Here is a 25,227-nt window from a genome sequence, read left to right on the forward strand (position 1 = left end):
TAGTAATAAAAAAGACGATGAATATATTTATTCAATCTTGAAGCATGCATGCAGTTGCCACCTTGCATGTATTTCTAGGGAACAGAGTTCTGGGATGGATGGTGAATGGCAACAAAGTGATCGTCTTGATTTGAGGAGGTCGTACTAGTTAAGATTATGGCGTGATTGGGAGTAGGCATATGTTGGGCTGTTGTAGGTACTGCTGCTGCTGCAACCTTTTCGGTATCTGACGTTGTAATTAGGTGCTGATCATGTCCGTATTCTTTGCTCTTGCCCCATAAAACCAGATATAGGCCACCAACAATCACAACCGCTCCAATAACCCTGTAGATGCAATAACCTTGTATTTAAGTTAATTAGCCCTTGCATGCTATCATAAATCTTAATTTATAATGCTATAATTTCTATATGAAAATCGTGGATATCAAAACCATTCCTAATAGCCCAAGATTGAGATTTTTTCGTTGTGGGTGTAGTTGAGGGGATCAAACTCATGCCCACCTTCCCAAGGATATCATCTCGGCTAGAATGAATGAACCCATGATTGCTACAAGAACCATGCTCAGGGGCCCAAAGGCAGTCACGAAAATTGGTCCCCTTTCCTTTATTATCGCTCCTTGAACGCAATATGCAATTCCTGTAGATACTATGCCCTGCAGACAACTTCATTTTTTTAGTGTAAAAATGTCATGTTTTGTACTTTATTGAAATTATATTACCTTAACTTTTGAAGCGACATTATGCAAATTAAACACAAAACTGACGAATTATGATCGAGAAGTTTTAACTGTATGATTAAATAAATGGATTAGAATTAATACATATACGATACGAACTTGTGCATTTTAACGTGGTTTGAAATATGGCATGCAATATTTAAAATTAAATTTTTTTTTTATCATAATAGCAAAGAAAAAATCTATTCATCATTTATTTTTTCATAATCTTTTCATAATCTTATGATGTTACATTAGATGATATGTATATAAATAAAATATAATAAATAGTTTTCAATAATTTAATACCACATTATAAAATGATAAGAGAATGATAAAAATTGATATAATAAGTAGCCTTATTCAATAAGAAAAATCCAATACGGTAACCCCAACAACGGATTAAGAGATTTGACCCATTTGACCAAATGATTCGTATTAAAGTTGACTCAATAAATACATACAATCCAAACCACAAAATGAATCGACAGCCTTACTATTGTATTTTGCATAATCTACTATAACATACAATTCACTCACGTATTTCATCGTACATGCCATATTGTTATAAGTAGGACTATCTTCATCCACTACATTGTTTATGTCACGTTATTCCATCTGATCTGGCCTCGTCCAACTTGGACATGATCAAATCCATTTTTTATACCTAAAGTTATTCATCATCATTTAATAAACCAACATCAATTCATCATTCTTTTTAATGTGATATTAAATAATTGAAAATTTATTTGTGATTTATTTTGTACTCATTCTATGTCACATTAAAAAGATGATGGAAATAGAACATCGCCCGACCCAAAAGATATCAAAAGTTCAAAGAGATAGAAATTCCCTCTTCCCCGATCATAATTCGCCTAACTCAGTCTGACCCGGCCTATATATTCTTACTCCCTTCTGTTTGTCCGACACGATCGGCTGCCACATGATCCAAATCGATTGCTGATGGAATATGCCTTACGCAATTTAAAGTTTAAACCCGTATTTGAATAAATACTTCAACATGTTTTTTTTTCTTGACAAATAGATGCATGATCCAGATGAAATTAAAAGTCCAAACGAAAAAAGAAGTGTAACTAAACATAGAATTTCTCACGCCGTATAGAGCAGCTAAGAGCTTTGTATCCATGTGGATCGACCAGGCCGTCGGGTTGCCCCATTCAATTACAAGTGCAAGTATGGTATTTTCAAGTGTGCCTATCAAGCATATCAAAACTGTAAGGGAAAGCTGTGCAGGATATGATCTGAGTGTAATTGCCTGCAAAAGTAACAATCACATTTTAACTACAACGATCAAGAATATCATCTGCAAGAAATAAGTTGATTATAGTGCGTCAATCCTCATTTGTTTTTGGATATGAGATGAGATGAGTTGAGATAAAAGTTGAAAGTTGAATAAAATATTGTTAGAATATATATTTTTTAATATTATTTTTATTTTGAAATTTGAAAAAAATGAATTATTTATTTTATTTTGTATTAGAATTTAAATAGTTACAATAATTAGATGGTATGAGAAATTGAAAATGATTGTGAAAACAAACGAAACTGCTCTTACTTGGAGAATGATGAAACCAGACCAGCAGACAGAACCTGATATAACCATGAGAGCACCCTTGATGTGATCTTGCTCATTTGCAGCATCCGTAGATTCTTGGTGGGTATTTCTATTTGTCCATGGCAAGTTCAACATGGGTCCTGTAAACAGAGTCATAAGCATTGCTCCCCCGACTGTGACTGTAGTCCCCAATACCTTTGCCTGGCTGTGCGGTCTCCTAATCGACACCTTCTCAAGCCTACAAAAGCACTCACAAACACCCCATATTTCATCCACCATATACGTAAGAAAAGAATGAATTTGTGTATGGGTCCTAAGATAATTGATTTACCCGCAAATCCAAGCCATTAAGAATGCAAAGGCTGGAAGAATATTGCACATTGCAGATGTGAAAGTTGCTGTAGTGTACTTCATCCCAGTATAGTACAAGTTCTGATCGATTACAGGCCTGAACAGGAGAAAGTGAATGCTTATAAGTGAGACTGAACAGACAAAATAATGACAATAATTAAATGAAGCTTAAGACCTAAAGCTGGCTTGTTTCTTAATGGTCGAGATTCTTACTCCAATAAGCCGAGAAAAAAGATCTTAGCAAAGACAGAGAAGGTCAACTTCGGCCTTACTTTCCTGTCAAGAACGTTAAATCAATGTGATAGGTCTATTCAACTCGCATCTTATAACATGAAAGCAAAGAAATGACAAGCATAAACAAAGAGAAGAGAGAGACCTATCCAAGACAAAAGCAAATGGTGCAATGACAGCGGTGGCAACTGCATACCGGTAGACTATCAACACATGTTGGCTCATCCCCTGGTTTAGAGCGAACTTAGAAATTATGGCCATCCCTGCAGAGATAAATTGTAATAAAGTTACTGCCAAAAATGGCTTCACCCGGATATACATTTTTGCTACGGATTCCATGGATTTTTTCTTTCGTTCTCTCTACTCCCTACTGTGAAGAACTGCTGAGCATAAAACGATTCAATGGGTTTACTTTTTATATACAGAGGATATACAGGACTTTTTTTTTTTTTTTCCTGAATGAAATCAATCTGAGATTCTGAACACGTCTTCCTCCTACAGATTGGGGACCCCACCGATCGAGCTTACTGGAAAAACATCCCTCAAAAGAAAAATTATTGCACCACAAAATCAGAACCAACAATCTTTTTCCTCATAATATATTAAGCACCATCATCGCTGACTAAGGAGAAGAGTGAGGACACCAATGAAATATGTCCACAATATGGTGGGTTGGTGGGGATTATTTCGGCAAAGTTATGTCGATTCAAAAAATGAGTTTCGTTGAGGATAGTAAATACTGGAAGGGGCTTTAATTACAAGATTTCCACTTAATGTTGGTCCCTATGCATGCTACAGAAACATATAAAGCTGGAGAAAATTATATTGGCTTCAAAACGTTGTGGTTCGGCCGTTCCTCTTATTTTATAGAACTTTTATCAAACAGTTTACATGCGATTCTACTTCTATGCTAGAGGAGTTACAACGGATTCATAAGACTAATCAGAATCAACCTTCTGTCTCTTTTTCCTGTGATTGTAATCCTTGTGCTTGTGTTTGTCCTTGGCTGCTGTGCTGTAGTGGAGTTCGTACTGGAATCTGTCTCAGCACATACATGGATTTGGTGAGCAACCAAACTCCTGATCAACCCAATTAGCATCGCCATATTTGTTGTCGAAAATACTCCACAAGCTAATTACGTCTCTCCCGCCGCTACCTTGTTTTGCAGAATAAGCAAATGGCAAGAAGTCTGTGATTGCACGTCTCTAATTAGATGACAAATATGGGCCATACTGGGCTTAATTTGTATTATAATCAATTTAATTTTCAGGAATTCTCAGATTCTGAACTACGTGCTTGTCTAGAATTCCATTAATAAATAATTTTTTTTTAAATAGCTCTTTTAATTCTAGAGTTTTATTAAAAAAATTATTATTAAAAAATTATTTATCATTCACTAAACATGCACCTAAAACGCTTTTAAAGATAATTAAAATAGTTTTTTAAAAGACTAATATTAGGCTACCGCTAACAATGACCGTTGGGCGTGCCACTTAGTACAATTGTATGTATATTTTTATTTTTATGTTCTTTTTATGTTAATATTTTTTAATATATTTAAATATTTTTAGAAAATAAAAAAGTTACACCAATATATTAAAAATTATTTCTTTAATCATTAAGTTAAAAAAAAATTAAATTGATGAGCGGTCAAATAGAGCGGTACACTTGGGATTGCAGAGTAGTGTTTTCCTTTTAAAAAATGTAGTATTATCTATAGGAGTTTTTTCAACAAAAGCTTCCATTTGATGTTTTTTCTCAAAAGTTGATTTTCAGCTTAGTTTCTTAAATGCTTGAAGCGCTTTTTATAAATTTATCAAATATATTATTTTTTTTTAAAAGAACTTTTAAGTTATTAAAAGTAATTTTCAAGCCTCTAAACTCAAATCCAAATATACACTACATGAATAATGATAGATATCGTTGTAGGGTGTGCAAGTCCACACAATCATTTTGAAGAAAATGAGACTTACTATTAAAAAATTAAATAATGATAGATATCGTTCTAGATTTGTACTCCATATTTTTCAAAGGGAATATACGGATTTACACATTCTAAGACCATAAAGATAATTTTCCCTTCTGAATTCATGTTGTCCAAAATTTGGCAAGATCTGATCTGTCGGATTCTGTCCAATGATCAAGCCATATTCACCTTCTAAACAAGCCAAGAATATTGGACTGCGTTAATTAAGAGTCCTAGTAACTTAATTGGATCAGCAGTTAGCCTAATTTGTCCGCTGTCCACAGTATGAAGGATCAATTCCATAATAAATTGTACCATATAAAAAACTTAATATACCGCGACAAGTACAGGCGACTATATATATATCGATCTTTTGAACTTTAACAAAGTAAGATATTGCATAGCATTGCCTCATGCCCATCAAAGTTTCAACTTTTGAGTTTTACGTGGTGATCATGACATTAAAATTTCCATTGAAAGAAATGCATTCCGTCTCATACCTAACCAAGTCTATGTCATGACGTTGATGCGCAATTGCTGCGTAATCCAAGATTCCAAGATGGCAAATTACCAACTTAATTCGCATAAAACCCGCCGCCATAGTATATTGATATATCGATCATGTTCAATGTTAACATTCCCAAGTTTTGTTAGTGATATTCCAAGAATTTGGAGCTCCATTTATAATGGCCTCAAATACATACTTCGCTTTTCAAATGAGTGGCTCTAAACTAAAGAGATTGAGAGCATCGATATTGATGATGATGGTATATATAGTTTAATGAATTGTTTTTGTTTTAGTGAAAATGCGGTCCATCTCATACCTGAACGAGTCATGTATTTATCATCATGTAGCTCGCGTTAGCTACGTTGTGTCTTAAAAAGCACAACTAATTAGCGTGCTGTGCGTTCTTACTCCAACAATCCGTATCATGAATGACCTAAAGATCCACCAATTTCAGTAGAAAGTATTTTTGGTGTCTTGTAGATTTTGTACATCTTACTCCAACAAATTTATCTCAATCCGGCCAGGTCAGGCCGCATTGATTTGAATCCGAATATTCTTTCTGAGAGTAAGTCGTTATTAATTTCCTTTGGTTTTCTTTGCCACCACATGTTATTTGTATCTGATGGGCAATGTTATGTTATATGGAATATTTAAGCAAGAATATGCCATGATATTGCTACCTTTACCATAACTAATTTACTGTTCCTGACTGATGTATGTGGCTTCCACTTGTTCCATCTGATTAATACTACTCTCGAGACCCCATTATCTTGGGAATTTCGGTTGGATTTGCATATATAGTCACCAACCAATAACAGGAACTAGCACTTTGTAATCAGCTCCACAACCAATAATTTCCTCTCCATCCTAAGTTGGTCGCCCAGGCCCCGGGGTTATCCCCTTATCCTCTCCTCCCTTTCGACAGCAAAACCAACATATAATTTCTAGCCGGCCTCGTCCCCAAAGACTATTAATATCCCAATAAATTCTTAACTACTACATCATCTGATTCCATTATGCCTAGCTGAAGCAATATCATTGTTGGTCTGTGAAACTGTGAAGAGCATGACTTGCCTCCTTGTTTTACTTTTTCATCTTGAGTTGCAGAAATGAGAAAGTCCTTTTAATCAAAGTTCATTTTACGTAGTTATAGATGCATATATAAATTATTGGATAAGTTTAATCTCCGTACGTCCACCCTTGGGTCAGACCAAAGGGTAAAAGCAAACAAGCTAAGGTATGTGGTACTGGTGCAAGGAGACTTCGAGCTATAGTACTATATATGCAGGGGTGTATTCAGCCGCGTGTAACAGTTTCATGAAATGGCTGAACAAAACGTCAGGCAGGAGATAAGTGCTGACAAACGCTGACGACCCTGCATTATATAAAAAAATAGATGCAAAACCATGAAATTAAAGCATTTGCAAAGAGAACTGCCAATTCAAAGCCTTCAAGTAATACACGAATAGTACTAGTTACAAGTTTTAAATAGACAAGTCATATATAAATATTCTTTTGTTAAAAATATGTCTCATTAATAAAGAATAGTTTCTTTTATATTTTTTTAAGTAGCGTCTACTTTTTTACAAAGACTCGTATGATACTTGTCTGGTTAAAACTTGAATAAATAATTTCTCGTAATAAATAATAGATAATGGGGTGTCAAAGTCGTCATATTAAAACAATTACTTTGTTCAGCGCATAAGAGTGAGTGTAGTCTGAAACGGCAACGCGCAAAAAATAGAAAGTCGATACCAGGAGAGGTGCATGGTAGAATATTGATGTAGATGATCTCTCTGTGTGTAATTTTTCTTCATAAAAAATAATTCTATCATGAAATGATGCTAGCTAGCTTATTAAGAGGGAGGTAATTCATAATTGCATGCACTAATTAACCAAACAAGACTTCGACTCTTTTTTCCATTTCATAAAATGTAGCTGATGCTGCATGTACGACTAATTAATACGCATACTCTGATCATAACCTATTTCAATTAATTCACCAGCTGATCTGCATGCATCACATCTCTCTTCGCGCGCACTAAGTTGGAAGTCATGGTATATATATATTTATATGGCTTGCTTGCTAAAACACCATGCATACATGATATATGGCGATGAGTCACATGGTTTAAAATCCACTACTGGTTTTACCTTTGCGCTTTGTAGCAGCGGTGGCATATATATATCATGCTTACTAGATAGTCAGGGGTTTTTCCTTTTTCTTTTGAGAGAAATGTGCGCATTGGATTTAAGATACTGATAAAAACCTTAATTAAGAGATCACATTCCTTTGGAGCGTAGCCTCATGGAGATATCACAATATATAGATATATATATATATATATATATAGAATCATTGATATAGAAAATATTAGATTATTGTAGGCTTTGTGGAGATTAAGTTGGACATGTACATGCCTTGAAACATTATCTCATCAATTCATGTATCTTCTTGGTCTTGCGCGCTTTTGCTTGTTAACCATATATATAATATATTACATTAATCAAGTTTTCATTCTAAGAATTTATAAACATTTCTTTATATATATATATATATAGGGGCTACAGAACAAAACATAAGTACGTCCCGGCCCCTAATAACAATATTATAACCCCCTCAAATTAATACCATTAGAGAGAGGAGCAAAATAAGCTAATTAAAAACGCGAGAAATTAATTTCTGTCATCATGAATTGTTGCTGTGAAACGCGTTTAAAATAAGGTTTGACTAAACATTGATCCCGAAACGTTTCCAATTCCGGTTTGACCATTAATACATCATGATGATCATGATCATAACTTCGATATATATATGATCTATCAATGATTCAATATTGCATTTAGTTCGATCAAGACGTACGTACAGCTACCGAGACAATCTGTTGGCCAGCTTCAGCTTAGGATCACTAGGACTTTTGTTCAGGTCGACCTACCTTCATTGCTCCACCCTCCTCTTTTTTTTTTTTTTCACTGTAACAGTTCTTATATTTATAATCTAAGAGCACTCCCAATTAATTCTTGCAAAATATTTTTTTTTAAATATAAAGAAATTTTCTTAAAATGCTAGTCCATTAGATTTTGTATTTTAAAAATATTATACCTTTTGCATCCCTCTACATGTAGAGGATCCTCATGTTAATCAAATGTAAACATTTTTAATTACTTTCTCTTTCCTCCTCAGGTGATTTCCCATTTTCTCTTTATGTGTAAATATTTTTAAAAATATTTAAAATGAATAAAAAATAATAAAAAGTATAATATTTAAATAATATGAAGAAAAAATAGATAAATTGATGTATGGTATACTGTAAAAGTTAATATGTAAAATAAAAAAATGTAAATTTTGATAATGTATTTTGAATGATATGATAGAGAAACCATTGGGAGTGCTCTAATGTCATTTGTTTTACATAAAAACAAATATATAATATACTTTCACTTTACGAAAGTAATAGTACTACTCTTTGATCGCTGATCACATGAAAATTAAGTAAATACAAGTATGAATGTCAGTTTTAATAATTTATGTGAAAGCTAGGAGGAATTAAGCACATTAATTATTTCAGGAGGATTCACGCACATATTCATGCGTTTATCTCTTCTTCTTTTTTATAGATTTGTGCTGAAAATTATAGATCAGATCAGAAGCCTTTTAAATGTTTACCAAAATGGTTGTGCGTGTGAGTGAATAAAACACTAACAAAGAGGATAGGCAATCGCTATCTTGTGTAGGTGGAGCTTAATTAAACTGATTACAATTGGAATTAAGCTAGAGAAATTAATTAATATATTTCATAGATGAGCTAATTATTGATATATAGCTTAATCGGGGGTGATTATTATATAAAGATATGGGCCCATCTTAATTTTTTGTTCAATGTATGGGAAAAAGTAAATCAAGTGGAGGTCCATACGTACGTAATTATGTTATTTATGTCACGATAAGTGCGTCTAATTAATTATTTAATCTAATACAGCTAGGGATCATAACTCGTGATAAAAGTTTCAATTGAGAAGGTGAGTTGTTACGTGACGGGCGTACTTAATTTATAGTTGAGACTCTGCCGATGCATTTGAGAATCAGGCGCGCGGCTATGAAATACTCTCTTTTCCAAGAAAATGAACCATATTTAGAGACAGATCGAGGGAGTAAACAAAATTGATCAACTACTTCCGGAATTTATGAGTTTCATGATCAGTATCGATCGATCCATGAGTACTACTCAGGTCATGGATTCAGAAAATCGCATTGCTCAATGATATAATACTTACTATCTCTCCAATTCCAAGTACTAGCACGCGTGTAATTGATCCAAAAAATGCAATTTTCTGAATCCATGACCTTAGTAGTACTCATGGATCGATCGATACTCATGAAACTCATAAACTTCGGAAGTACTTGATCAATTTTGTTTACTCCCTCGATCAGTCTTTAAAGAGCAATTCTAATTTTTAGGTATATTCAGTCCGACTGTAATATAGGTATAAACAATTTTATCTTTAAAATTTTTTTAAATTATAAAAATATCTCTCTTGAAATAATATTTTTTCTTATTTAATAAAGGATCTACACATGCAGTCTTTAAGTGAAGACTGTAAATAAAATTTCTCTATATCATTTGAAGTACGAATACTCAAAAATTAGGATGCTTATATGTGTCTGTCATACGTATGAGCCGATAGCTTGATAATTTGTTCTTTATAGGAGATAACGTACGTAAGTTTTGAAATGTAGACAGATACCTACACATCAGAGAAACATTAATAAGAGAAATACGTACAAACATTTTTTCATATTAGCTAAATTATGCGGCGGATCTGCACAACAAATATGTAAATTATTATGTCAATAAAGGAGCTAGCTTATAATAAATAGATTTCTCTTACATTAATATTGGATTATTTCACGTTGAAGCTAGGGAATTCTTTCCATGTACGCACATACTGGCCGAAGACATAAATCCCAACCCATGAGCAATATATATACGTACGTAGGTACGTCCCATGATGATGATATTAATCTTGAAGCGGGGATGCAGTTGCCATCTTACATATATTTATATATATTTCTACAGGCTAGAGTTCTGGGACGGATGATCAATGGCCACAATTTGATCTTGATTTGAAGAAGTCGTACTGGTTAACGTTATGGCGTGATTGGTAGTAGCCATATGTTGGGCTTTTGTAGGTACTACTAGTACTTCTGCTACATTTGGGCTGTCTGACGTACTCGTAATTAAGTGTTCGTGTCCGTCTTTGCTCTTGCCCCATACAACCAGATATAGGCCAACAACAATCACAACTGCTCCAATAACCCTGTAAAAACAAACAAACAATCAGTTCTTGTATCTAAGTTATTTAATTAGCCCTTGCATGCAGCTATCATAGAGAACTTAATTTATAATACTGTTGATCCTATATATAAGAAAATGGATATCAAAAGCATTCGTAAGAGCCCAAGATTGAGTTGTTTTGTTGTGGGTGTAGTTGTAGATCAGAAGGGAATCAAATCAAATGCATGCCCACCTTCCCAAGGATATCATCTCGGATAGAATGAACGAACCCATAATTGCTACAAGAACCATAGTCAGGGGCCCAAAGGCAGTCACGAAAATTGGTCCCCTTTCCTTTATTATCGCTCCTTGAAGGCAATATGCAATTCCTGAAGCAACTATGCCCTGCATGCATGCAACATTTTTTTAGTATAAAAATATCAACTATGTTTTGTACTCTGTATTAAAGTTTAACTAATTACAATTGATGAGTTTGGGCTATACATATAACCCCTAAACCAGTTAAGAGATTTGCAATTGACCTGTTTGACTAAGTGTTCGTGTTAAAGTTGAGTCGTTAAATCCGATACAATCCGAACTTGACACAACATGATTTGACAGTTAATTTACTGCTGTAACATACCATTCACTTAGGCATTACATAGAGTTTTTGTATTATTATAAGTAGGACTATCTTCATCAGCTACATCCCAAATGCTATTCATCATCCTATATAAACTATCATCCTTTCATTTTTTTTTGTGTGGTATCAAGTGATTGAAAAATTATTTGTAATTTTTTATAATTATTTGATGTCATAAATTAGAAATGATGAAAATATAACATCAGAAAAGAATGATGAATATATTTTTTTTAATCCATCCAAACTGATTTAGCCCTATCTAGATTCACATACCTATTCGACCCGTATCCGCCCGACCCAAAAGAAATAAAAAGTTCGAAGAGAGAGAAGTCCCTCTTCCCCTAACCCAGTCTGACCCCTACATATTCTTACTCCCATCCGTTTGTGCGACACGATCAGCTCCGATCGACATGGTCCAAATCGATTGCTGATGTAATATGCCCTACGCAATTTAAAGCCGTATCTGAATAAGTACTTCAACATGTTTTTATTTTCTTGGCAAATAGATTATATCCAGATGGGCATGATTTAGATGACATTATAAGTTCAAACGAAAAAACATTCAAGTATAACTAAACATAGAGTTTCTCACGCCGTATAGAGCAGCTAAGAGCTTGGTATCCAGGTGGATCGACCAGGCCGTCGGGTTGCCCCGTTCAATTACAACTGCAACTATGATATTTTCCAGTGTGCCCATCAAGCATATCAAAACTGTAAGGGAAAGCTCTGCGGGATATGATCTCAGTGTAATTGCCTGCAAAAGTAACAATCACGTACGTTTTAACTAGAATTCATACATAGCGGAAGCGATATTATCTCGTGTAGCAGGTTGTAAATTTTGGTGCAGTTGTTTTACGGATTTTTTTCAATCGTTGTTGTTTATCAGAAATAAATCAGTCTACGGCGGAGTGCGCTATACGGCAAGATTAGAGCAAAACTCGGCATATTGTACAATCTAAATTTTGTATTAGATAGAACCAATACACTGAGAGAGATTATATTTATGGTGCAAGTTACTCATCCAAAGAAGGGAGGGCCTCTAAGTGTAAGCCCCGGCCATCGAAGCTCACTTTGAGAGTTACTCATCCAAGAATTAAGTTGATTATAGTGGTTAATTAAGTTGCTCTTACTTGGAGAATGATGAAACCAGACCAGCAGACAGAACCTGCTATAACCATGAGACCACCCTTGATGTGATCTTGCTCATTTGCAGCATTCGTAAATTTTTGGTGGGTATTTCTATTTGTCCATGGCAATTTCAACATGGGTCCAGAAAACAGAGTCATAAGCATTGCTCCCCCGACTGTGACTATTGTCCCCAATATCTTTGCCTGGCTGTGCAGTCTCCTAATTGACACCTTCTCAAGCCTACAAAATCACTCACAAAATTGAAACACCGGAAAGTTCATCCACCATATACGTAAGAAAGGAAAGAATTTGAGAGTATGCATCCAAAGAGAGTTGATTTACCCGCAAATCCAAGCCATTAAGAATGCAAAGGCTGGAAGAACATTGCACATTGCAGATCCAAAAGTTGCTGTAGTGTACTTCACCCCAGTATAGTACAAGTTCTGGTCGATTACAGGCCTGAACATGAGAAAGTCATGAATGCTTATAAGTGAGACTAAAAAGAAAAAATAATGACGATAATTAAATGAAACTCGAGATCTAAAGCTAGCTTGTTTCTTAATGGTCGAGATTCTTACTCCAATAAACCGAGAAAAAAGATCTTAGCAAAGAGAGAGAAGGTCAACTTGGGCCTTACTTTCCTGGTAAGAATGTTAAATCAATGTGATAAGCCTATTCAACTCGTTCATCTTATAAGATAAAAGCAAAGAAATGACAAGCATAAACAAAGAGAAGAGAAGGGACCTATCCAAGACAATAGCAAATGGTGCAGTGACAACAGTAGCAACTGCATACCGGTAGACTATCACTACATGTTGGCTCATCCCCTGGTTTAGAGCAAACTTAAAAATTATTTCCATCCCTGCATAGATAGATTGTAATAAAGTTACTGCCAAAAATGGCTTCGCCCGGATATACAGTTTTGCTACGGATTCCATGGACCTGTTACGCTTATACTGAGCAAAAAACGAATCATTTACTTTATATACAGTTTTTTCCTTTTTCCTTTTTTTTTTTTTTTTTTTTTTTTGTAATTCTGGTTCATTTTGTCATGGATGAAATCAATCTGAACACGTCTTCCTCCCACAGTTTGGGGTCCCGCCGATCTTGCATATACTGAAATAACATTACTCAGAAGAAAATTTATCACCACAAACATCAGATTCTAACAATCTTTTTCCTCAATAATATCTCAATAATTAGGAATTTGATTTGACGTACGTTGTCGTTATCTCCTCTCAGTATAATTTTCTTAAAAATAGAGCTCTACTCCTTGCATTAAAACACTATTGAAAATAGTAAAAATATAGCCTTCAAAATGTATCTATCCCTTTTCCTGCCCTCTGTATCTCCTTTTTCTATTTTATATTTTATTTTCTATCATCGTGGTAGAATCTTTGACAAACACTATGTTCGATCTTGTAGATTATCTCCTTTAAAATTCGTCCCCTCTTTTATCTTTTTTAAAGTTGTTCCACTTTTTATCTTTTTTTGTTATTAAACTATCGAAAGGAGAGAGAGAGATAGAACTCAGAGAAGTTATGAAACTTATGAATTTCTTAAAGAATTCAACGATATATATAGGCGTACAAAGGGAACTATGCAAGTTACTATGCAGTACTATGCTGGTACTGTGCATATTTACTATGCAGTACTATGCTGGTACTATGCACTGTGCGATGTCGGCCATTTACTATGCCAGTTACTATGCAGTACTATGCTGGCACTATGCGCACTGTGCGATGTCGGCCATTTACTATGCCAGTTACTATGCAGTACTATGCTGGCACTATGCACACTGTGCGATGTCGGCCATTTACTATGCCAGTTACTATGCAGTACTATGCTGGCACTATGCACTGTGCATTTGACGGCTAGCTCAAGGTGGTCATACAATTTTACAATGTTATTTTACAACACTCCCCCTTTGGATGACCACTTATAATGAATATGCCTCGTTAAAACCTTGCCAAGGAAAAACCCTGTGGGAAAAAACCAATGGCGAAGGAAAAAGAGTACAATATTCATGTGTACCGTAAAATGCTTTAAGATTGCCTCATTAAAACCTTGCGAAGGAAAACCCAGTGGGATAAAACCTTAGCGAAGGAAAAAGAGTACAATCAGCATAAGTCTTCAAGACGTTACTCCCCCTGAAAAGTGCATGATAAAAGGTCTTCAAGTCTCCGCATTCCAATGTTCTGCACAATCTTCTTAAATGTTGCAGTTGGTAATGCTTTTGTAAATAAATCTGCCAGATTATCACTTGATCGTATCTGCTTGACTTTAATTTCACCTTTTTCTTGAAGTTCATGAGTATAAAAGAATTTAGGTGAAATATGTTTGGTTCTATCACCTTTGATATATCCTCCTCTAATTTGAGCAATACAAGCAGCATTATCTTCGTATAAAGTTGTTGGACTATCATTAATCACTGGAAGACCACACTTTTCTTGAATATGTTGGATCATTGATCTTAACCAAATGCATTCTCGACTTGCTTCATGAATTGCAATGATCTCTGAGTGATTTGAAGATGTAGCAGATAGTGTTTGTTTGACAGATCTCCATGATATAGCAGAATTTCCATAAGTAAATACATATCCAGTCTGAGATCTACCTCTGTGTGGATCTGAAAGATAACCTGCATCTGCATATCCAACTAATTGTGGACTTGAACCATATTGATAAAATAATCCCATATCAACCGTACCTCGAAGGTATCGAAGGATATGTTTAATGCCATTCCAATGTCTTCGAGTTGGTGCGGAACTATATCTTGCAAGTAAATTAACTGAAAATGCAATATCAGGCCGAGTGCAATTTGCAAGATACATCAGGGCTCCAATTGCACTGAGATAAGGTATTTCAAAACCAAGAATTTCTTCATTGTCTTCACAAGGACGAAATGGATCCTTCTGCACATCAAGTGATCGAACAACCATTGGAGTACTCAGGGGATGAGCTTTGTCCATGTAAAAGTGTTTCAAGACTTTCTCTATATAATTTGATTGATGAATGAGAATTCCATTTGGCAAATGCTCGAGCTGCAGGCCGAGACAAAATTTCGTTTTGCCAAGATCTTTCATTTCAAATTCATTCTTTAAATATGTAGCAGTTCTTCTGATCTCTTCAGGAGTTCCAACAAGATTTAGATCATCAACATAAACCGCAATAATAACAAATCCGGAGTCTGATTTCTTAATAAAAACACATGGGCATATTGGATTATTCTCAAATCCTTCTTTCAATAGATATTCGCTAAGGCGTTTATACCACATGCGTCCGGATTGTTTTAACCCATATAAAGATCTTTGAAGCTTAATAGAATACATACTTCTGGATGTACTCAGATTAGAAGCTTCAGGCATTTTATATCCTTCAGGGATTTTCATATATATGTCATGATCTAATGATCCATATAAATATGCGGTGACCACATCCATCAACTGCATATCCAATCTTTTTATAACTGCCAAACTAATCAAATATCTGAATGTGATTGCATCCATAACAGGAGAGTATGTTTCCTCATAATCAATCCCCGGTTTCTGCAGGAAACCTTGTGCAACAAGTCGTGCTTTATATCGCACAATTTCATTACTTTCATTACGTTTACGTATAAATACCCATTTATATCCAACGGGTATTACACCCTTTGGTGTTTGTATAATTGGTCCAAAGACCTCTCGCTTTGCTAGCGAGTTTAATTCAGCTTCAATAGCTGATTTCCATTTTGGCCAGTCATCTCTATGTCGACATTCTTCGACAGTTCTTGGCTCAATTTCTTCATTACTTCTGGTAATGTCAAGAGCCATTTTATATGAGAATATGTTGTCGACAACAGTTTTATTTCTATTCAAAATTTCTCCTGTATTCATGAAATGTATCGAGATCTCGTTATTTTCAGGTACCTGTCCCTCTTCAAGGGAAGACATTTCATGAAATACCTCTTCAGGAGGTTCTTTCTCAGGAGATTTACTCTCTTCATGAGCATCAATTACTCTTATGGCCTGTGTTGGTATGGATTCTTCAGGAGTACCAAATTCATTTTGTATTTTCTTCTTTCGAGGAATTTTGTCCTTAGCACCAATAGGCCGTCCACGCTTCAGGCGTATCTTAGACTCGCCTATTGCTATTTTGGCAACTTGTCCTTCAGGGACTGCAATCCTTGCTGGAACATTAACAGCAGGAATATATGATTTTACCACACCTTTAGTGTCAGTAAATGCATCCGGTAATTGGTTTGCAACACTTTGCAAATGAATAATCTTTTGAACCTCTAGATTACATTCTTTTGTACGAGGATCAAATTGGGAAAGAGCTTTATTTTCCCAAGTAATTTCTTGTCGTGCTTCAGGCACCGACTTCTCTTTACACAATGTTTGTCGTGCTTCAGGCACCGACTTCTCATTACCCATTGTTGGAAAAATGGATTCGTCAAAATGACAATCTTCAAAACGTGCCTTAAACATATCCCCTGTAAGAGGCTCAAGGTATCTGATAATAGATGGAGAATCAAACCCAACATATATCCCAAGTCTACGTTGAGGGCCCATCTTTGTACGTTGTGGAGGTGCAATTGGAACATATACAGTACATCCAAAAGTACGAAGATGAGAGATATTTGGTTGCTGACCAAATGCAAGCTGTAATGGTGAATATTTGTGATATGCTGATGGTCTAACTCGAATTAATGATGCTGCATGAATTATAGCATGTCCCCAAGCAGAAATAGGAAGATTTGATTTCATGAGTAAAGGTCTAGCGATTAGCTGAAGCCTTTTAATCAATGATTCAGCTAAACCATTTTGAGTATGTGTGTGGGCAACTGGATGTTCAACATCTATTCCTATTGACATGCAATAATTATCAAAAGCTTGAGATGTAAATTCTCCTGCATTATCCAATCGAATAGTTTTAATTGGATAATCAGGGAATTGTGCTCGTAGCTTAATTATTTGTGCAAGAAGTTTAGCAAATGCAGCATTTCTAGTGGAAAGTAAACAAACATGTGACCATCGACTTGATGCATCAATTAAAACCATAAAATATCTGAACGGTCCACTTGATGGTTGAATAGGCCCACATATATCTCCATGAATCCTTTGTAAAAACGATGGAGATTCAAAACCAACCTTTGAGATAGATGGTTTGATAATCAATTTACCTTGAGAACATGCAGAGCATGGATATTCATTGGGTAAGATAATCTTCTGATTCTTTAGGGGATGCCCATACGAATTATCAATTATTCGTCTCATCATTATTGATCCCGGATGTCCAAGGCGATCATGCCAAGTCATAAATATTTTAGGATCAATGCACTTCTGGTGCATTACAACATGTGATTCAATTGTTCTCATTTTTGTATAATACAATCCAGATGAGAGGGCAGGCAGTTTTTCTAATACGAGCTTCTGGCTCGAAATTATTTTAGTAATGAGAAGATGCTCTTTATCGTCTTCGTTAATGGTTTCAATATGACAACCATTACGACGTATATCTTTAAAACTTAATAAATTTCTTCTGGATTGTGAAGAAAATAGAGCATCATCAATGCAAAATTTGGTGCCATTAGGCAACACAATATAAGCTCTTCCGGAGCCTTCAATTAGATTCGATGAACCGGAGATGGTATGAACATAGGCTTTACTCAATGTTAGATTTTGAAAATATTTTTTATCCTTAAGAATTGTATGAGTTGTAGCACTGTCAGCCAGACATACATCTTTATTATTCATCTCGGAGATAGAAAGTTCATCAATAAGACTCATGATTCTACAAAATATATAAAACTTTCATTACTAAAAAAAACATTACAGAATAAAAATATTTTACAATAATATAAAGGAAATACATTAATTAAAAAGGAACACTTCCATGATCAACTCTACCACTAGAATCCTCAAAGAAATCAGAAACATCAAGACTTGTAATATCTTCTCCATCTATAGAATTTAAAGCATATGATGGTTCAGCAAAATTTGTTTCAAATTTCTTTGTTTTTTCTTTTATGGAAGATTGGTATAAGTCAACCAAGTGTTTAGCTGTACGACAGGTACGAGACCAATGTCCAGTCATACCACATCTATGGCATTCATCTTCATATTTCTTTACAAATTTATTTTGAGGACCTTTGCCCTTGTCTGAGTTGAACCACTTCTGGTGGTACGGTGTATATCTATTATTTTCCCTTTTAGTGTGGTCACTTCTAGGACCTCCACTTCTATAGTTTTTCTTACCACGTCCACGCCCTCTTTTTCTTTGAAAAGATGCACCATTCGCTTCTGGGAATGATGTAATTCTAGTACCATTCACTTCAGGGAATGATATAGAACCAGTAGGACGTGACTGGTGATTTCTTAATAAAAGCTCATTATTCTGCTCAGCTAATAGAAGACAAGATATAAGTTCAGAATATTTCTTGAACTTTCGCTCTCGATACTGCTGCTGCAGGAGCACATTCGAGGCATGAAAAGTAGTATATGTCTTCTCTAACAAGTCATCATCAGTGACTTTTTCACCACATAATTTCAATAGCGAGCTAATTTTAAAGAGTGCAGAGTTATACTCACTAACACTCTTGAAGTCTTGCAACCTCAGGTGCATCCAATCATGACGAGCTTTTGGGAGGATTACAGTTTTCTGGTGTTCATATCTCTCCCTTAAATCATTCCACAAAATAAGTGGATTTTTCACCGTTAGATACTCAGTTTTTAATTCTTCATGAAGATGGTGCCGAAGGAAAATCATTGCCTTAGCACGGTCCTGCAGGGACCCTTGATTTCCTTCTTTAATTGTATCTCCCAGGTTCATTGCATCCAGATGGATCTCAGCATCAAGGATCCAAGATAAATAATTTTTCCCAGAAATGTCAAGAGCAACGAATTCCAATTTTGTAAGATTTGACATTTTCTACATATATAAATCAAGAACATAAGTATGTTTAATATTTCATATTCATTTTGAAAACTATAAAAAAATATATTGAAAGACTTACTTGAAGTAGAGGACTATTAGCTTCAAAATCGTCAGAACTCTCGTGCTGATAACGTGTTATTAAACTATCGAAAGGAGAGAGAGAGAGAGAGAGATAGAACTCAGAGAAGTTATGAAACTTATGAATTTCTTAAAGAATTCAACGATATATATAGGCGTACAAAGGGAACTATGCAAGTTACTATGCAGTACTATGCTGGTACTGTGCATATTTACTATGCAGTACTATGCTGGTACTATGCACTGTGCGATGTCGGCCATTTACTATGCCAGTTACTATGCAGTACTATGCTGGCACTATGCGCACTGTGCGATGTCGGCCATTTACTATGCCAGTTACTATGCAGTACTATGCTGGCACTATGCACACTGTGCGATGTCGGCCATTTACTATGCCAGTTACTATGCAGTACTATGCTGGCACTATGCACTGTGCATTTGACGGCTAGCTCAAGGTGGTCATACAATTTTACAATGTTATTTTACAACATTTTTAAAGTTATTCTACTCTTTATCTTTTTTAAAGTTATTATGCTAGTTTTATCTCTCACAAGATCTTCAAGTGAATTCAGTTGGAATATCTTTACCATCTGTGAGCATTTTTATTGGATTAGTCTGTTGTGAGTATTGTTTAAATTCTCAAATCCATTTTTGACCTTTTGATTTTGATCCGTTATCAATCCATTGTTAGTCATATCTCAAGATTTTTTTTTTTTTTTTTTTTTTTTTTTTGTTTCAATCACCAATCATTTCATCATCTCATAGGCGACCAACCAACGAATATAAAGGCTGTACTCAAATTTCAAAATTCTCTATCTTGAATTTGATGTAAGATGTTGGAGATAATATCAAATTAACATTTTGATTTGATATTATTTTGATTTGATTTTAATAATTATCAAATCACTTCAGATAATTTAATTAAGTCTATATGACCTATATTTGTGAAATTTTAAGAATTTGAAGTTTCATTTATGACCTCAAATGCATATTCGTGCAAAGGGAATGCAAAAGAAGAAAATAGAAAGAGAAAAGAGTTTGTTTCAAAGTGTATCACAATGTCGCTTTCCTTGAAATAATATTTTCCCCCACTAATAACGGTATGCATATAGATTACAAGCAAATTTGACTCTAAAATACAATGAAGCTCATAATAAATTTATTTGTTTAACTACGTTATGCACACACAAAATTAAACCCAAATACCCTCCGACTTTATTATTCAATCAAGAGACTAGAAATATATTTTCTGTATAATGAATAGGTCTTAATAAACTGTATTTAAGAAATGAAAAATTTTGGGAGAGAGAGAATTTCAAAATTGTATTCTTGGATTGTAACTCTATCTGCCAATGAGTATATTTATAGATGGCCCAAGGATACGAGAAGATGTAACTTTTAGTTTTGCTGAAACTAGTTCCGAATAGGTATAGAAAAGTCCTATAATCGTAAAGAGATTACACAAAAATAATCTCATAAACTGACATAATTTCATGTGATCCGTTAGATTTATTTTACAATAAAAATAATTTTATAATTTGATAAATTATATTAATCTACATTAATTTGTAAAATTATTTTTATATAATTATTTTATAGGTAGAGTATTTGTAACAGGTATTTACGTTTAAGAAAAATATAACTACAAACACAATTGTGTATTAATCTGTGCACCAATATGATGTGATTGGTTAAAAAATAGATTTTATTAAAAACGGTATTAATTTAAATTTTAAATATAAATAAATCAATATTGATATACAAATTAATGCGTAATTATATTTATATGTAATAAAACTCTTACCTCTATTACTAAATGTGCAACCCCGGACTTGGTCCAAAGGTCAGCTTCCTTCTCCCCCCGACCGGCTTGCACTAGTTGAAGCCCCAGCCGGTGCGCCTTTTACATTTTATATTCCCAGTGCTGCCTCTTCAAGTTTTTGGGCTGGGCCGCATGCCTAGGCCCGTGGTATAGATATACTTTTTTATAGCAGCCCGTAGTATAGTTCAATTAATTGCTTTTGTTTTAGTGAAAATGCGGTCCATCTCATACCTGAACAAGTCATGTATTTATCATGATGTAGCTCGCGTTAGTTACGTTGTGTCTAAAAAAGCACAACTAGTTACGTACTAGTAGTACTGCTGTGTGTTCCTACTCCAACAATCCGTACGTATGACCCAAGAGCCACCAATTTCAGTAGAAAGTATTTTTGGTGTCTTGTGGATTTTGTGCTTATAACTCTAACAAGTTTATCTCAATCAAGGTCAGACTGCATTGATTTGAATCCGAATATTCTTTCTGAGTGTAAGTTGTTATTTCCTTTGGTTTTCTTTGCCACCACATGTTATTTGTATCTGATGGGCAATGTTATGTTGTATGGAATAATTAAGCAAGAATATGCCATGATATTGCTACCTTTACCATAACTAATTTACTGTTCCTGACTGATGTATATATATGGCTTCCGCTTGTTCCATCTGATTAATGATTACTTTCGAGACCCCATTATCTTGGGAATTTTGATTGGATTAGCATAGCCATCAACCAATAACGTGAGGAACTAGCATTTTGTAATCATGATCAGCTCCATAACCAATAATATCCCTTCCACAAAATTGTTACCTACTACATCTGATTCCATGCCTGGTTGTAGCATCATTGTTGCCACGTTGGTCTGTGGGTTGCTAGCTAAAACTGCAGAGCTCGGCCAGCGTACTTGATGTCCTCCACAGTTCCTCTGCCCAGCGCTTTCACGGCAGTGCAAAGGCGGGGTGCAACATAACTGTATGCACCCATGTTAATTCATTGGCTCTTCCTGGCACCAGACAATTTCGGCATCTAACAGAAACCAAGAATAATTCAGCCTCAAAATGTGAACAGAACTTAAAAAAGTCAAAAACCAACAAAACACACTCTCCTCACATGACCTAGCAACTCAGCCATTTTAGGGATGCACGTGCACCCACTCACATTCACCAATATTCTTGTAATCTATTCACATTACTCAGCTGTTTCTCAGCTTCAAAAATTTTTAAGGATCATGGTCCATGGACTAATCAAACATCATCTCAGATGATCCTTTTTTAGTAAGTAATCACGAATTTTTACACAGGCCGTATACAAGATAAAAACCTAGCTAGAATTTTAATCTCAATTGATCCTATATGCCTAGCTATATCCGTATTTATCTATGGGGAAACAGAAAAGGTGATACGACTTTGGCACACAGGTGGATTGATCAGTGCCAACCACTGATATAAATGAAAGAAATAAGCAGCCCAAGATTTGGCATGCAAATCCAAATTTGACTAAAGAGTTACCTATTCAAGTTTTCATTCCAAGAATTTATAAACATTTCTTTATATATATATATATATATATAGGCTACAGCAACCGAAGACAATGATCTGTCGGCCAGCTTCAGCTAGCTTAGTTCACTGGGACTTTTGTTCAAGTCGACCTACCTGCTTTGCTAGCCCCCTTTTTTTTCACTCTAACAGTACTTGTTCTTATATTAATCAAATGTCATTCGTTTTACATATATATATATATATATATTTTTAAAAAAACACATATATACTTCACTTTAACAAAGTACTACTCTTCGATCACCTGCAGAATATACTTGCAGGCTATCATCTGCAAGAATTAAGTTGATTATAGTGCGTTAATTAAGTTGCTCTTACTTGGAGAATGATGAAACCAGACCAGCAGGCAGAACCTGCTATAACCATGAGACCACCCTTGATATGATCTTGCTCAGTTGCAGCATTTGTAGATTTTTGGTGGGTATTTCTATTTGTCCATGGCGATTTCAACATGGGTCCCGAAAACAGAGTCATAAGCATTGCTCCCCCGATTGTGACTATGGTCCCCAATATCTTTGCCTGGCTGTGCAGTCTCCTAATTGACAGCTTCTCAAGCCTACAAAAGCACTCACATATTTGAAACACCCCAAATATCACCCACCATATACGCAAGACAGAAAGAATTTGAATATGGGTCCAAGACACAAAGAGAGTCGATTTACCCGCAAATCCAAGCCATTAAGAATGCAAAGGCTGGAAGAATATATATATTTTTTTATATCCTTGGTCTCCGGGCCAGCTTACGCCCATCTCGACTAATCTTACGGGGCCTTGAAGTTAACGGCCAAATAAACCTACAGTGACCTTGAGGGGACTCGGACTAGTGACCATTGGAGAGTAAACATAAGGAAAACTGGAAGAATATTGCGCATTGCAGATGCAAAAGTTGCTGTAGTATACTTCATCCCAGTATAGTACAAGTTCTGGTCGATTACAGGCCTGAACAGGAGAAATTGAATGCTTGTAAGTGAGACTAAACAGAAAAAATAATGACGATAATTAAATGAAGCTCAAGACCTAAAGCTAGCTTGTTTCTTAATGGTCGAGATTCGTACTCCAATAAGCCGAGAAAAAAGATCTTAGCAAAGAGAGAGAAGGTCAACTTGGGCCTTACTTTCCTGGTAAGAATGTTAAATCAATGTGATAAGCCTATTCAACTCGTTCATCTTATAAGATGAAAGCAAAGAAATGGCACGCATAAACAAAGAGAAGAGAAGAGACCTATCCAAGACAGTAGCAAATGCTGCAGTGACAACAGTAGCAACTGCATACCGGTAGACTATCAATACATGTTGGTTCATCCCCTCGTTTAGAGCAAACTTAAAAATTATTTCCATCCCTGCATAGATAGATTGTAATAAAGTTACTGCCAAAAATGGCTTCATCCGGATATACAGTTTTGCTACGGCCGATTCCATGGACCCGCTACGCTAACTTTTCTTTCGTTCTCTCTACTCCCTACTGTGAAGAACTGCTGAGCAAAAAACGAATCAAAGGGTTCACTTTATATACAGACCTTTTTTTTTTTTTCTTGGTGGTTCTGGTTCATTTTGTCATGGCTGAAATCAATTGAACACATCTTCCTCCTTCACCACCACCACCACCAACACCACTACCCCCAACACCAGAACCGGTCCACCTCAACCAAGGCCTTACCCTCCAACAGCCTCGGAGTGGCCCAATGGGCTAAGCCCTTTAAGTCGTGTCAGATAAAAGGGCGCATGGCGCGGGAAACCAGACGTAGGGGGATACATCGGATGCGTTGACTCTACATTTCCTGTGACACATGGCATTAAAGGACCATACCGGCAAATGAATGGAGGATGCAGACAGCCTTCCATTCTTTGATGAAGGGGACCATAAATAAATGATTGCTCTGTTTATGCACCGCCGAGATGCCCCTTAGAAGTCACGCCGCATTAAAAATGTTGACTTAGAAGTTACACCATATTAAAAGCTCTATCTCAAAACATCATACGCATTAAATAACCAAACCAAAATAACTATGGGCCGAATGACTAAATCCTAACACTGGTATATAATGTCCCTCCCTAAAACCTCGTATAAAAGCTACATCTCAGATATAAAAAATTTTCTTTACCTTATTATTCAAAAAACCAATACTCTAAACACGTAAGACTAACTTGAGCATTAGAAATTCTCCGGACTACCTCGAGCCCACCTTCGTCTTCATGTTTACATGTGAAGATTGTGTGATCCAAGTTGCTGGAAAACTTTTGTCCAGGCATACAAAATACGATGTTAACATAGTTTGAGATCCCCCCGATCTTGCATATACTGAAATAACATTCCTCAAAATAAAAAATATCACCACAAACATTAAAACTAACAATCTTTTTCCTGATCAATAATATCTTCTGTAGGAGATAATGTCAAATTAAGAATATGATTTTGATGTTGTTTTGATTTGGTTTTCATAATGACTTAAATATTTAACTCATCT

The 25,227-nt window shown here is 35.3% G+C and overlaps 3 protein-coding genes across 7 annotated transcripts; all 3 read right to left on the bottom strand.

Moving 5' to 3' along the window:
• On the bottom strand, positions 1–4,094 carry LOC122290421 (WAT1-related protein At2g39510-like). 3 transcript variants are annotated; one of them, XM_043098104.1, is made up of 8 exons: positions 3,828–4,094; positions 3,071–3,137; positions 2,857–2,919; positions 2,624–2,740; positions 2,293–2,530; positions 1,831–1,992; positions 502–653; positions 1–324 (listed from the first exon to the last, which is right to left on the bottom strand). In XM_043098104.1, the coding sequence occupies exons 1-8, from the start codon at positions 3,928–3,930 to the stop codon at positions 75–77; spliced, it is 1,152 nt and encodes a 383-aa protein (XP_042954038.1). In that variant the 5' UTR covers positions 3,931–4,094; the 3' UTR covers positions 1–74. The 3 variants fall into 3 exon arrangements, with proteins under 3 accessions (XP_042954038.1, XP_042954020.1, XP_042954028.1); XM_043098086.1 differs by having other exon boundaries at positions 3,020–3,137; positions 3,828–4,092; XM_043098094.1 differs by lacking the exon at positions 3,828–4,094 and having other exon boundaries at positions 3,020–3,821.
• Positions 4,095–8,008: 3,914 nt separating this feature from the next.
• Positions 8,009–13,358, bottom strand: LOC122290435 (WAT1-related protein At2g39510-like). Of its 3 annotated transcripts, XM_043098125.1 has the most exons (8): positions 13,140–13,358; positions 12,974–13,036; positions 12,738–12,854; positions 12,398–12,635; positions 11,860–12,021; positions 10,878–11,029; positions 10,409–10,667; positions 8,009–8,362 (listed from the first exon to the last, which is right to left on the bottom strand). In XM_043098125.1, exons 1-7 carry the CDS (start codon positions 13,331–13,333, stop codon positions 10,421–10,423), a joined length of 1,173 nt encoding a protein of 390 aa, XP_042954059.1. In that variant the 5' UTR covers positions 13,334–13,358; the 3' UTR covers positions 8,009–8,362; positions 10,409–10,420. The 3 variants fall into 3 exon arrangements, with proteins under 3 accessions (XP_042954059.1, XP_042954051.1, XP_042954063.1); XM_043098117.1 differs by lacking the exon at positions 8,009–8,362 and having other exon boundaries at positions 10,126–10,667; XM_043098129.1 differs by lacking the exon at positions 8,009–8,362 and having other exon boundaries at positions 10,126–10,667; positions 13,191–13,355.
• Positions 13,359–21,821: 8,463 nt separating this feature from the next.
• On the bottom strand, positions 21,822–24,392 carry LOC122303675 (WAT1-related protein At2g39510-like). The gene is made up of 6 exons (XM_043115560.1): positions 23,985–24,392; positions 23,819–23,881; positions 23,629–23,702; positions 23,426–23,468; positions 23,082–23,319; positions 21,822–22,233 (listed from the first exon to the last, which is right to left on the bottom strand). The coding sequence occupies exons 1-6, from the start codon at positions 24,179–24,181 to the stop codon at positions 22,198–22,200; spliced, it is 651 nt and encodes a 216-aa protein (XP_042971494.1). The 5' UTR covers positions 24,182–24,392; the 3' UTR covers positions 21,822–22,197.
• Positions 24,393–25,227: the final 835 nt, after the last annotated feature.

Source organism: Carya illinoinensis, chromosome 1 (genome assembly GCF_018687715.1).
Source record: "Carya illinoinensis cultivar Pawnee chromosome 1, C.illinoinensisPawnee_v1, whole genome shotgun sequence".
NCBI lineage: Eukaryota > Viridiplantae > Streptophyta > Magnoliopsida > Fagales > Juglandaceae > Carya > Carya illinoinensis.

What these genes read in the sequence shown, in the direction of transcription:
- LOC122290421 (XM_043098086.1), bottom strand. Translation starts at nt 3,930, where the DNA reads ATGTATGTGCTGAGACAGATTCCAGTACGAACTCCACTACAGCACAGC. An exon ending in TTAATGGCTTGGATTTGCGG is followed by an intron (nt 2,531 to 2,623) that starts GTAAATCAATTA and finishes GTGCTTTTGTAG; the next exon opens with GCTTGAGAAGGTGTCGATTA. An exon ending in CTGGTTTCATCATTCTCCAA is followed by an intron (nt 1,993 to 2,292) that starts GTAAGAGCAGTT and finishes TTACTTTTGCAG; the next exon opens with GCAATTACACTCAGATCATA.
- LOC122303675 (XM_043115560.1), bottom strand. Translation starts at nt 24,181, where the DNA reads ATGGAATCGGCCGTAGCAAAACTGTATATCCGGATGAAGCCATTTTTG. An exon ending in TTAATGGCTTGGATTTGCGG is followed by an intron (nt 23,320 to 23,425) that starts GTAAATCGACTC and finishes GTGCTTTTGTAG; the next exon opens with GCTTGAGAAGCTGTCAATTA. An exon ending in CTGGTTTCATCATTCTCCAA is followed by an intron (nt 22,234 to 23,081) that starts GTAAGAGCAACT and finishes GGTTTCTGTTAG; the next exon opens with ATGCCGAAATTGTCTGGTGC.
- LOC122290435 (XM_043098125.1), bottom strand. Translation starts at nt 13,333, where the DNA reads ATGGAATCCGTAGCAAAACTGTATATCCGGGCGAAGCCATTTTTGGCA. An exon ending in TTTTTTCTCGGTTTATTGGA is followed by an intron (nt 12,855 to 12,973) that starts GTAAGAATCTCG and finishes TCTCATGTTCAG; the next exon opens with GCCTGTAATCGACCAGAACT. An exon ending in CTGGTTTCATCATTCTCCAA is followed by an intron (nt 12,022 to 12,397) that starts GTAAGAGCAACT and finishes TTACTTTTGCAG; the next exon opens with GCAATTACACTGAGATCATA.